Below are 14163 nucleotides of genomic sequence, written 5' to 3'. Positions count from 1 at the left end.
TTCATCTAACATGGAAAAAGGTTAAGGCACATGATAGTTACAAACACATTTGCTACCAAGTTGTACACATACTGAATTTTGATGCTCTGAAGTAATGATATCTACAATAGTTTCTCTTAAATCCATTTCAACATCCGTTGTTCTAGAAATATACAATCTGATGCAAATTCACACTCCGGGAACCTCTCGTACTACATGGTACCAAAATACCTTTGGTTGTATTCTGCAAAAAGGCAGTCAGGAACAGACAGTCAAATATTAATAATGAACCTACACAAGGCTAAAGATCTCGATGTGAATGTACACAACATTTCATCTTCAAAAGTGAAAATTATTACACAGTTATTTTGTTATTAGAAGTCTATGAAAAAATCCTGCTATAGAGAGTTATATAGAGTCACATGACAGAAATCAGACGATAAAGCAGACGCGTGTTGCTTGCCTCACATTACATGGAAACTGCCAAAACAAAATTTGTCATACTACTTGGTATGTCAGTGTTTGTCCCTTTTTTATGTGTTTATGTGTAAAATTATATGTATAATACAGGATTTCTTTACATTGACAGGTGGACCATTTACAGCATTTGCTTTTTTCTCATCCGAGTGTCCAGATTGTATTATCCAATTTACAAATAAATGAAACTAAATGAATGAAAACAACATTAAAACGTTGTCATGCTTGTTTGTTATACTCAAGAGATACACTTTTATGTAAAAGTATTTTGGCTTGCATAACAGCTGAAATGAAAGGTAGTGTCTATGTCTGATTCCTCTTCTGTAATATTCCTTGTCTTTCCTGATGAACACTTAAATTCTGTCAACCAATCAGATCATTTTGAACATGTTTTCCAATTGAAAAAAAAAGAAGAACACTGAAAATAAATGCTTCCATTTAACAAAGCAAGATGTAAAAAATATAAAATATAAATAGACAATGAGAATGACTCTACAGCCTTTGATAAACATTGATCTAAAGCAATGATCTTTTTATTATATTATTATGAATTTTTATACAAACATGGCCATGCTTTATGTACGGAATACTGAATGTGCTCTGAACAAACTGTTGTGGATTCAAAACTATCAATGTTATAAAGAACATTGTGATCCCACCCCCCTCTTTTTTATCTTTGCAACCTAATATACATTTATAAAACAACAAAATATAAAATGTTTTTAAAATCTACTTTGATGACAAGAGGAGCAACTGAATCCCCCTACTATCCCTCATAACACAATCTACATATTAACAAATATATTTTTCCCCATCATTACCCCTTATTAAATAAACCAAAGCAAAAGCTGGTAAGTTACCCAGTTACCCAGTTACCCAGCATGCCTCTGCAGCTGGACATGTCAAGGGGAATACAGGATCAGCACTGAAAGCGCAGCAGCTCTCCTCCCTTCAACTTCACTATGAGCAGATGTCAGTGTTCTCAGTGAGAAGAAACAAACACAGTGATAATATGTCTTTAAAGTTGCTTTATGAAGCCAGCACACAGAAATCGCAAAGCGTGCATTTCAATATAGACCCCCCCCCCCCCCTCCCCCGACATTGTATGTGTCCCCACACCGCTGTAATGGACAACAACAACAAAAAGAACAAACTTTCCTTTTCCTCCTTCACAAGTGTCCTCAACTATTTTAGATAACCCAAACGTCCATTAAAACTCTACAAAATGAAAAAAAAGAAAAGAAAAAAAGTCACAATTCACTGCACTTCTGGGGAAAACAAATCCACAAAACAAACAGTAATCAGGCAGAAACGTACAACAAAAATAATATAGGCAAATTATATTTTTTTTGTTTTGACATAAAAATAGTTTCTTTTCTTATTTCCTCTTTGCACTCAATCAAATTCTTTCCAATGCACGTCCACGTCCATGACAGCACTTCCTGTACCCTCAATCCATCCATCATTCCAGCAAATCCTCAGTTCTGGGTACACTACGTCCAGTGGGAATATACATATGAGAAGTGGTATTTTTTTAAACAGTTTTTTTTTTCCTTTTCACTTGTTGAGAAATCTGAAAATACTGGCTGTTGAATGAAAGTTTGTATCTCTCGCTCTTTTAGGCAAAAGTCTTCAGATGAGTCCACATCAGGGTGAGCTCTGCGGTTAATGGCAGTGGTGACTCGTGAAATCCTTGTGTGGTAACATGTAGCGCTGTCGCGAGCTAAGCCTGCAGCGGAGAGGGCAGGACAGCCACAGATATCAGATGACATCATCAGACTAAATGAAAATATTTGTTCTATTGAGAGATATTTCTATTATGGTCACAAAACTAATTCCTGATTACATTAGACATGCATGATAATGTTTGCAAAATGGAAGTGTGTTGATTGAATGATGGATGATTTGTTGAAACTAAGGAAATGTTTTCTCTACATAACTTACCAGATTACAAGTTACAAAAGCAAATATGATATTATGTTAAAACAAAACTTTGTCTTTAATCACATTTTTTTTCATGAATGACAAACTAATAAGATCCTCTAGACATGATTGAATTCTAGATGTTTCAAAGGCCAGGATTGAACTGATAATGGTTTTCTGCTAGACAGATAGTATGGGATTAGGAATGCGTGAATGATGAGTAGATGTTTGCCAAGCATGAGAGTGAAATTAAACAGACGATGGTGATGCTAGCCCAGAGAAGGCAGCACTGCCCACAAGAACATGTATGACAGTGTATTTTGGTCAATGAAGTCCACTTTCCACAGGAAACTAATTAAATACACTACGCATTAAAAGTTTAGGGTCAGTAAAAAACCCCCCACTTATTTAGCAAGAATGCATTAAATTACCGTAATCAAAAGTGACAGTAAAGACCTTTATAATGTTACAAAAGATTTCTATTTCAAAGATATACTGTTCTTTTGAAGTTTCTATCAAATAATCCTGAAAAAATGCATCACTGTTTTCACAAAAATATTAAGAAGCACAACTGTTTATAACACTGATAATAATAAGAAATGTTTCTTGAGCAGTAAATCATCATATTAGAATGATTTCTGAAGGATCATGTGACACTGAAGACTGGAATAATGATACTGAAAATTCAGCTTTATCTATTAGTAATAAATGACATTTTAAAATATATATATTTTTTATTTGTAATATTTTACAATATTACCTTTTACCTAAATACTAATGAATGTAATATATGTTGGACCTGTTGACCATTGTGTCTATGTGTATGTGTGCGTGTATGTTTGGGTATACATATGCACAGAAACTTTCAGTAGTGCAGAAATGTATAGTCAACACTGTTCTGTGAATTATCAATAAAATAGCTTAGAAACTGAAAAGTTGTAGCATATATTTCTACCCACAAAACCCACAGCTTCACTATTATTAGCGAGATGCTGCCAGGTAGAATTAATCCACACGCAATCGCTCTCTCACTAATGCATTCATATAAATGTAATCTTTACTGTGCTAATTTATCTTTATCTGATTTAGAAGAGACGAAATCAGTGAGAAATATGATGACCAAAAGAACCGATATGAGTATGTACATATGTAGGTATATATACATTGTTCCTTGTCCCGTTCTTTGAAATTTGTTTCCTCTTTCTTTGTTATTTCTTTGAAAAAAATAAAATAAATCTTAACGACCCAAAACTTTAAACGGTAGTGTACATGCAATAGACACTTTTTCATGCTCCACTTCTCAAAAAAAAAGGTCCTATTTTCTCTATTCTGAATCACACTCCTTATGAACTGGTAGTGTCACAAAGAAAATATATATTTTTTAATATCTGAGCATGCACTTGTCAGCCAATGCACTTCTCTGGATTAGACAGAACAAATGATAACATAGGGTGGTTGTTATTTCATAAACAGAACGAGCGAGAGCAAATCTACTAATAAAACACATCCAAATCAAACACATAAGACCTACCATGCATGCATTTAGACCCAGGAGTCAACAGGCTGAGGTTTAACATCACAAGCATCCACCAGACTGACAGTCGGCCTGTTGCTCCTGATATAGTGTTTCCTATTTGTGTCATTCTGCAGCAGTGGGAGAGGGGTTCAAATCAGCAAAACCAACAGTTTAAACACACAGAGAAAGGCAGAGTTAGTCCTCGCAACAGAGAAGCTCAAGGGGAAAATAAACAGTTAGAAATTATAGAAGAGAAAGGTAATTTAAGAGAAAGCATGCAGAACAGAATAAAGAACCATTCCGAAAACAATACAAATTTGGTCGACGTGATATTTATGTATCAAAAGCACGTTGTGCAAACAAGGACCCCTAGAGGGAGCAACTTCATTGTATTAGTAGGAAAATAACTCTTTTACTGTCTGCCTAATATTCTGACAATGAAAAATAATCTGACGGTCTGACAGAATTCTGACAGTCACAGCAACAGAAATCAGAATTTGTCATGACATCTATTAAAGCGTTTGTAAAGCCTAACAATGAAATACGGCAGGCAGCTGTTGAGATACAAAGCCCAATCACAATGCTGAGCCGGACTACAGATGGTGCAGAAATGTAGTCGTCAATAATGCAGTGTGTCGTCTATGAGCACAGTGTGGCCTCTTTCAAACGCAGACACACAGTAAAGCAAATCACTCTCACGCTGGGCTGTGATAACACTCATAATAAGAGATGACTCCATATAAGTGAAGAGGGAGTAAGAGAACTCAATCTACTGTTGCAGAGGCACTTGATATGCAAGTCAACCTCTCTTACAGATGCCAGTCAGAGGGGGAAATAGCAGCACCAGACAGTTTTTTAACCATCTCTACATTAATGATTTTAATATCACAAAGCTGAAGTTTAATTATCTATTTAAGCACGAAATGGGGCTAACAGCAGACTGTATGAGGGGAAGTCAAGTTTAGTATCTCAAATATACAGATGTGGACAGTGCGATTCAAGTTTGTCAAACCGGATGATCCTGTTCTCTGTTAGGATTTGAAAATGTGTGCCTGACCAACACCTGACCAAAGAGTCACATGATCAATGTCATAAATTTACTTATTTAATTAGTGACCTAGCTCTAAATATAGTGTTTCAAATGTTAATAAGCATGTTTACAATTTTTCATTTCACAAGCTTAAATTAGATTTTGAATCTTAGGATATCAATGTGGTCTCAGACTTTTGTACCCCAGCGTGTAAAAAAATTATTCGATTTAAACATTTTTATTGACACTTCAGTTCTGGATAAAAAAGTATCATCAACATTTCTCTTGACTGTGTCTGGTATTTTGCAAAAAATTTCTGCCTGCTGTTCAGTACGATGGTGTAGTTACAAACAGCAGGCAGAAATTTTATGGGGGCGTCTATGCTCACTTTTAGAATATTAATCTAAATATAGAATTTCTCCATCTAGCTTTCAGGGTCTATTGAGTAAAATCTCATTAATTTGCATTATTGAAAAACTGATTTTTAACGATGAAAACTGATTTACCAGTCTTAATGTCGATTATTTTTTTTTAAATGTATATTTCTGCATGTTGTTTGCTGGGGGTTTCTATGATGCCTTAAAATCAGTGTTGTCATGCCCACTTATTATAAGTGACTTTATTTAAGGGCTTGTTTTTTCATAAGGTCACTTATAAATACGGACAGCTGCGGTTTTACAGGAGGAGAAATAGTTCCTTTGTAGCACAGTTCCATTGTATGAAAACCATTTTGGCTTGTTTTGGTGAACCAAATTGCTTATTTTCCCTCAGACCATATGCTATGATGCTGTCTAGTTAACTGCTGCACCATGGCTCCAACACAAAATGACTGTTAATATATAATTTCTCTTTCCTATGGAAAATTGCAGTGTTTGTGCCTGAAGCAACTAATGAGACAGAGACGTTATTACCACACTACCACAGACAGCACTGTCACACAGAGGGCCTTCTCAGATTAAACAGATGTAGAAACATGTCTCACTTCTGACACTTCTGCTCTGACCTTTAACGGCTCCCGCTCCTGCAGATCCGACGAGCCGTCGCTGCTTTTGTACTTGGAGTCTTTGTCTCGCTGGTCAATCGTCGAATAGCCATCTAATGAGAGGGAAAGAAAGCAGAGAAACTCTGTTATCATGATCGGTGTGTCAGCACCCTCAGCATGGCTCTTCAAACAAGCAGCGACAGATCCCTCAACCTTCAGCTTGGAGCGTCCCGTACGTGCTGCGTTCACAGATGTTCTCATGCTCGCAGCTGAGCACGTGATTGCTGTGTGATTACTGTGCGGGTTTGTGTATGTGTGCATGAATGCTGTGTGTATTTCTTGACTTCCTTCCAGCCACTCAAACAGCACCCCATCTTCAGCCTCTGTCCAATTATTGTCATTCAGGCTTGGAGAGGATGCTGCTTCAGTGGAGAAGATCAGAGAGATGGCACCGTAATGAAGAGGTGGTACTCTGTAGTGAACAAGCAATAGAGCTTCTGCTCAAATTTCCATCGGCCCATACACACCAAACACAACAGCACTACAAACATCTTATTAAAAGAGGGGTTTTGCAGACAGCATTGGAATGAAACTCTTCAGGGAAAAAGAAATGCAGTTAGAATTTCATTACTTTTTAAAACTAATCGCAAATTAAGAGGGATTATGGTTTTGTATTCTCACAAAACCACATTAGTCTGTAGGGTTTGTTTTTGAGGGCATGCCGAAATGGTCTTACCTGGACCGAGTTCGTCCATAGGTATCATATCCCCACCGCTACACCCTCTGTTGCCTGCAAAGCATTTTACAGGCTGGATTTTTCACAGCACTAATACTTTTTTTGAGAAAATTAATTTAGGTATAAAATCTCTCCATGTAGCTTTCAAGGTCTATAGAGTAAAATCTCATTCCTTTGCATTATTGAGAAACTGATTTAAAAAAGGCTCAAATGTGGGAAATATACTTTAATTACATAATTCTCTGTGAAATTCTTCACTACACACAATTCTGAAGTGAGAGCCACCAATTCGAGGAGACACAGGAAGTGAGAAGTGGCTGCCCACTTCCATAAATCATAGAAATTACAATCAAATCAGTCACTTTACACTCTCACTGAACTTATATGTATGTATACACAACCGTTAAAACAATTGGGGTCACTAAGACCCTTCTAAGTTCTTTTTGGATAAAATTCCACAAAAATATTAAGCAGCACAACAATAAATGTTTCTTGAGCACCAAATCAGTATATTAAATGATTTCTGAAGGATCATGTGACTGAAGACTGGATTAATGGCTGCTAAAAATTCAGCTTTGCCACCAGAGGAATAAATGATATATTTAAAATATATTAAAATAGAAAAGTTATTTTAATTTGCAATAATATTTCATAATATTACTGTTTTTACTGTATTTTTGATCAAATAAATGCAGCTTTGGTGAGCATAAGATACTCTTACTGACCCTAATGTTTTGAATGGTAGTGTATATTTTAGTAATAGACTTCTAAAATATTGTATATTATACTCCCAAATAATAATCTTAAGTTAACAGTTTCATATTGTATTGCTGATTTGATAACATCATTTGTAATGGTTCATGGATGTGTAGTTCGTCTCAGAGCTGGCTGGTTTCAGTTATGGAGAAAATTAATGAGAAAAATCCTTCCAGAACAAAGGCTGCTGAAAAGCTGTGCGGTCACTGCTGTGCTCTATTCTTCACATTCAGGCTAGCAGGGAATGGTGAGGGACTGATGGATGTGATCAAATGCATCACTGTCATGAGCATCCATGCTAACAGCAGTAATAAAATCAGAAAAAAGCCAAAGCTGTCATGCTAACTCCTCTCTCAATGAGATGTGCCCGGGTGGAAGGATGGTGCTCAGCAATTTACCATCATTTTACTTGAGTGAATGAATAATGAGCTCCTATACTGAGGCCCATTCATTTGCTGTCTGATCCTCATAAATCATTCTGTATCATATGAACTGCTCAAATGACCGATTAAAGCACAAGAGATGCGGCAGCTGCACTCACCAGCTGAGAAGTGGGGGTGAAAGATCAAGCATTCTGCCACATGTTAAAACACAAAAATAGTAGAGTTTAGAAGATATGCTCGCTCAGGTGCACCTGAACCTCCAGAACTCCCCTGAGCGGACAGATTTGCTGTTATCCATAGTGTGTAAAGTCTCTGTTTGGGGTCTTACGCTAACCTTGATTCTTCTCCATCAAGGGAAGTGTAGTGTCGTCGTAGCCAGGTTTGCAGCTCTTGGATCCTTTGGGGGTGCCAGTTGCTGTCGGCTGAAAAGGATCAAGAGGACATTGTTTCAGAAATATAGGACAAAAGTAACAAGTAATGAAATATGAAGATAAGGGATGCAAAGGATAGCCATGATAGAACTTTCTGAGTGAATCTCGCAGAAACTGTCAAGAAATGTGATGTTCAACTTCTTTAAGAAAATTGTGTTGTGCATTAAGAAAAATAAATCTATTATTAGAACCAACTAAAAAAAATGTACATTATAAAATCATTTTCCTGGCAATTAGGCACAAAACTAAAGCACATTTTATCTCAAATTCTCATGCAAAAACAACAAAAGTACTAATGTGAAAAATATACGAGACATTAAAATTAGTGCATTCATACAACAGAATTTAAGGAGATTTGTAAAATACAATATATATGAAGTATACATAATGGCACATTAGCAACATTTCTTTCATTTTTATAAAATTTGATATAAAAAAAAAAACTTTTTTTTATTTTTTTATTCATTTCTTACAGTTTTTTCTTTCAATTTGGGAGTGAAATGCAAACCGGACATTTATTCATTTGATTTACTCTTCAATACTTTACCATTTGGTATTAGAATAAGTGAGAAATCACAGTGTTTGTGTGTGGCTTTGCTCCGCTCTACCTGGAAGTGGGTTTTATTCCAGCCATCCTTGGTCAGGCCATTTCTCAGCTCCTTATAGCTCCAAACCGTCTGTAGTACATGGGAAGCAGCTTTGGTCTCCCTTGCTGACTGGCTGCCATGCATAAACATGCAGGGAAAGAGAGTTATGAGGAAGCCAGAGCCCATTGGAATAACTCTCAAATTCAAAGTCATCTATTCCCCTCCCAGCATCGTGAAGTCACTACGGCACCAATCTCCAACCCCTGTGGCCACAGATTTCTCTCTTTTCACTTCATTAGATTTTCCTGTGATCCTCACTTAATTACCAGGAGCCTCCGACTTCAAAGCCGCATCTCCAGAGTCAGAAAGAGAAGGAGAGAAGCCATGTAGCCACTCTCCAGTCAAGCATGTACTCTTTAAAAAATTAATCGCTCACAATCAATATTTAGTTTTGGGTAAAATCACAGTATAAATGATGTGAAGTTTTAAATGAGGTCACATGTGGAAAGGAAGGAGGAGGCTTACTCTCTGTTCTTGCTGCTTTTAATATCTACAGCACTACACCACTTAATATTCAGTTTTTCACATGCATATATTAAAGATGACATGAGTGGTGATAAAAATAAGACACTTCAAAGAGCAGCAACTCTTGTTGCTGTTTTGCTCTGCGAGTTGAGGAGGACCCAAACTAATGGAAGATGTTTGCACAGATCAAAAACCTGTTGTTGGTGTACACACAGCACTAAGTGAGCCTTAAAAAGTCATAGTTGCTTGAAGAGGATGTACTGTAGATAGTTGGCTTGATATATAAATTACAACACAGAAAGCATGTTTAAATGATGTACCATGCAAATTAGGTCTAAATAGTGAAAAGAGAGATTAAAATGTTAACGCTTTTTCGTAATATTTTATACTCTAGTTTCATAAAATAACTTAAGCAGAAATCAGAATGGAGTTTACAGTGTGAATATTGCTTATATGTGATAAAAAGGAAACCATACTGCGTCATGGTCTGTGCTCCATTCACTTCCTACCTGGTCCTGTTGATGGCCACAAGTTTGTCGATTGCTTGCGCAGTAATGAGAGAGCGGGCGTTCTCAGAGCTGTCAGTGATGATTTCATGGATGGTGTTGAGGATGGCCACCACTGTGTCCTCCTCCAGGTTCTTGGCTGGCCGCTGCTGTCCGCTGGGCAGGTTGCTGACCAAGTCCCTCATGGCGTAACTCCCTGAGGATGATAGTACAAAAGAATGATAGATTCGGCTCTGGAAAAGAGAAAAACAAGTTGCAGAAACCCAGAAGCAGAATACAGAACACTGATTTGTATTCATAATCTTCTACATTTCAGGTTTATTAACATTAACTGTTGCCTTCTGGGTAAAAATCGAATGAAAAAATGTAAGAGCACAGAGTAACAGTTTATTTTTTTGTATAAAATTTTTTGTTTTACCAATTTTGTTGTACAAATACTACTCACATTTAGCCATGATTCATTTATTTTTCAAGCTACACTAATGATTCAAAAGTTTGGGGGCAGTAAGACTTTTTTTAAAAGAAATGAATACTTTTATTCCACAAAGATGCATTAAATTGATCGAAAGCATTTTACAAAATATATATATTTCAAGTAAATGCTGTTCTTTTGAAATATCAGTTTATCAAAGAATCCTGAAAAATATATCACAGTTTCTACAAAAATAACACAGCGGATTTCACCATTGATAACAAGAAATGTTTCTTGAGCAGCAATGATTTCTGAAGGATCATATGAAACTGAAGAGAAGACACAGTAATGGCTGCTGAGAATTCCGCTTTGCCATCACAGGAATAAATTACATTTTAAAATATTTAAAAATTGACCGTTATTTTAAATTGTAAACATATTTCACAATATTCCTGTTTTTACTGCATTTTTATCAAATAAATGGAGCATTGGTCCTTCAAAGCATTTAAAAATCTTTCTGACCACAAACATTTGAAAGGTAGTGTAGGTGCCCAATATAAGAGGAGTTATAGAGATCAAGTGCTATTAAAGCAACACCAAGCAACTTTTCCTCTGCGGTCGCCCTACAGGTTGGATCGGTATTGTCCATTACTGCTGTCGTAAATAATTTAGCCTACCGCATCCTACTGTCGCACGCGCACGCTCATGCTCTCTGTTTATCCAGCACCGGCTTTGGAATCAACAATGGCCACAGACAAGGTAGAGTATGATGCATGATTTTATGAAAGTGTAGTTGTAGTCATAATGTCGAGTACGCTCCACCTATCTGCAATTGTAACGCTTGCCGTAAAGCAAGTCAAATTTGTAGTTTTCTTAGGTCTCATTCGCACTACAGAAACGCGACCCGATCTGGCAATCTTACATAGCGTGGATATATCAGATAAAGGACCGCAAAGCGGTGGCATACGTGCATTTCACCATGTCACGACTTGATGAACCACTGAAACGATTTTGAAAACATTATTTTAAGGTAAAAATTCTTACTTAGTGTTGCTTTAAGCTGGTCATGTGATCTCAACATGTCAGACCCATGAAGGTACTGGCACCATATAAAATAAAACAGCTTTTATCAGGCTACTGTGATTTGTGTACATGATTTGAATTTTTTTTTTTTCTAAAGTACTATTAATTAGAAAAAATTCTGACGGCAAGTAGTATGTAAATAAATGTTTAACACAATAGGTAGAAATGATCAAGAAATGCTGCTCTTGCCTATCAGGTCTTTGTTGCGGCGGTCGATGGACAGGTTCCTCAGAGCGATGGCCACAGCTCGCACCACCTTGTCTGAGTCTGAGCGCAAGAGCTCCACGAGGATTGGCAGCCCCTTCTCCTTGCGCACTGTCGCCCGGATATAGTTTGACCACTGTAGAAATGAGAGGATCATACATTCTGATCAGACATTTTTCCACAGCACTCATTTCATTAAGTCAGGTCAACTTACGCTCAAGCCAGACAAGCAGCTCTGCAAATCTTTCATAACAAGAATATGCCTGTTTGAGTATGTGTGCAAGAAAAAGCTCCTCTATTCTGGGAAACTGCAATCCAGTAAATAGCCATTTGCCCCAGCTAGACTTGTGTGCATTTTTCACTACAGCCCCATGAATCACAAAACCTTTATGTGGCACAATAAATCTCTATTTCTCAACCAGTTCCCCAAGTTGTTGCAAAACCATACCATGGCCACTAGGAGATGGTAGTGAGCCTAGAAACACATTTGCAAGAAAAGTAGGGAAAAGAATAAATTAATAAATAAAAGCTCTTAAATCCTCTTATAGACTACAGATGTGACATGTCTGTCCCCTTACAGCAGGGGTTTGTGATGCGCTTGGGACTCTGGGTTCACAAGCATGCGTGTGCCACCAGGCATAGAGATGAGGCAGGTCTGAAGCGGAGTAACCACACAGAAAAGCTGTGAGCTTATGCATGGCTGCACTTCAGGTCCAAAATGGAGAAGGAAGCAGGGTCAGGGCAGTGCAGTTTAATGGGATTTACTCTTGCATTAGGTGTAATGCAAGAGTGTTTCTTAGGGGCATTTCCTCTTGACTTCTGCCACAAGAGAGAACAGAGCCCCACACATGACACTGTGGTACAGACACGTCATACTTGTAATTAGGTATTAATTAGGAAATGTGTTCAAGGTTGATTTTAAACAGACAGAAACAAAGCATCCCAAATGAAGGTTTATGGATTTGCAGAAGACTGTTGTCAACAGAGAAAATTGAGATGGTGCCGATAGCCTCGTGGGCAAGTGTGTTGACATGTAGCCGTTGTGCTTCGGGCGACCAGAGTTGAGTCCCGGCTCGTGTACCTTTCCCACTCCCATCCCCCCTCACTATCTGTCCAGCTAATGTCCTATCCTACTAAAAGGCAAAAACAGCAAAATGAAATCCAGCCTTGGTGAGCGTAAGAGACTTCTTTCAAAAACATAAAAAAATCTTACCAACCCCAAAATGCAGTGTATACCACAAAAAGGTATATTTAAATCTGATTAAATAAATAATATTTTCAAAGGTTCTCAAAAGACTCACATGCAAAGATTACAGAAAATAAGATGTGTGATGTCATCATGACAACAGCTCTGATTCTTTTATTGTATATTCTATTTCTATATTTCATCACGATTTTCCATCTGTATTAAGCATAGGAATACACTAACCAGAATCTCTAATGGAACTGAATATCATGAAAATAATTCAATTGGGTATTGTTTTTTAATGGATCTAAATAAGAATCAGTTTCCAATTCCTGGTATTTCGAAATGTGTTATGTACATGAAGATTATGAGAAGACACTCACTGTCCACTGTCCAGCGCTGAGGTTCTGTAAAGCCCCGGCTGCTGCTTCTAGCGTGTTATAGTTCTGGCTTTCTGTCAGCAGAGACAGGTAGAGTCGGACCACCTCCGGCTGATACAGTAACTCAAAACCTGCACACGTACACGACAGACACACGACAGAATTACAGATAAAACACTGGTGTAAACAGTTGAACATAAGACACACACAGATTAGGCATGGGATGGTAAAAATTGATTACATTTCCTTCTGCCAGTGTTGTGATGCACCTGGCGAAATGAAAAGTGGACAAAATGGCAGGGTAGGACAAACGCATGATTATCACGACAAATAAATAGAGACAGAAAATCAAAGTCACTCCACTTTCACAGATACATTGAGCAGTTCAATAGACAAACTGCCTAAAAAAGCCAATAGCCTGATGGACGCTTGGCTTCTTGATAACAGCACCCCAAGTCTAAGGCAATGTAATCAGGGAGTCTTTCATTAAACATGACTTGAGGTCAGAAACCCAAAAGAAGAAGCTCCTTCTTGCTGATTCAGGGTTCCTCCAGCACAATTTTGTTGGACATTTTGAGAATACCCAGTTAGGTTGGAGACATTTGCAGAGATAGTAGGGAGAGGAAGAGGATAATTAGGTTCCTCCTGTCTAAATGCTAAATGATGCCGGCGGACCTACGAATCACTGTATGCTACTCCCGGGATGTGACCGTTCCTGTGTGTGTGTGTGTGTCCCTTTTTATAAGCCACACTTGTGAGTATTGCAATACAAGATTTACTCATCTAACAAACACAAATATATATAGAGAATTAGAGAAAGTTTTCCCTCTTGTATATTCCAGTGGTTTCGCTTCAGGACCAGGTTTCAGATTGGACATGCTAAGTGGTGACTCAAAACAGTACCAGAATTGTTTACTGTAAAAAAAAAAAAAAAAAAAAAAAAAAAATTGGTAACGCTTCCTTTTACAGTCCTGTTACCCATGCACTTACTATGTACTTATTATAGTAACTATAATTACTGGGTAATAACTAGGTACTAACCCTGAACCTACCCCTACACCTACCCC

The 14163-nt window shown here is 37.4% G+C and overlaps 1 protein-coding gene across 15 annotated transcripts in view; it reads right to left on the bottom strand.

Annotated features, from left to right (window-relative positions):
• Positions 1 to 1983: 1983 nt before the first annotated feature.
• The window catches only part of arvcfb (ARVCF delta catenin family member b), a 152838-nt gene continuing 140658 nt past the window's right edge, over positions 1984 to 14163 (bottom strand). For 7 of the 15 annotated variants that reach the window (XM_056235256.1, XM_056235257.1, XM_056235263.1 and 4 more), the window contains 10 exons: positions 13100 to 13227; positions 11516 to 11666; positions 9835 to 10027; positions 8822 to 8933; positions 8117 to 8204; positions 7941 to 7973; positions 6644 to 6697; positions 5929 to 6020; positions 3911 to 4023; positions 1984 to 2185 (listed from right to left, as the gene is read on the bottom strand). In XM_056235256.1, the coding sequence (XP_056091231.1) occupies positions 3922 to 4023; positions 5929 to 6020; positions 6644 to 6697; positions 7941 to 7973; positions 8117 to 8204; positions 8822 to 8933; positions 9835 to 10027; positions 11516 to 11666; positions 13100 to 13227 (953 nt within the window). In that variant the 3' untranslated portion in view covers positions 1984 to 2185; positions 3911 to 3921. The remainder of the gene's footprint in view (positions 2186 to 3910; positions 4024 to 5928; positions 6021 to 6643; positions 6698 to 7940; positions 7974 to 8116; positions 8205 to 8821; positions 8934 to 9834; positions 10028 to 11515; positions 11667 to 13099; positions 13228 to 14163) is intronic. The other 8 variants (XM_056235259.1, XM_056235266.1, XM_056235261.1 and 5 more) reach the window with 6 other exon arrangements.

This window comes from Rhinichthys klamathensis, unplaced genomic scaffold (genome assembly GCF_029890125.1).
Source record: "Rhinichthys klamathensis goyatoka isolate OS25496 unplaced genomic scaffold, OSU_Roscu_1.1 h1tg000417l_1, whole genome shotgun sequence".
Taxonomy (NCBI): Eukaryota; Metazoa; Chordata; class Actinopteri; order Cypriniformes; family Leuciscidae; genus Rhinichthys; species Rhinichthys klamathensis.
This window is presented reverse-complemented; position numbering and strand designations above follow the sequence as displayed.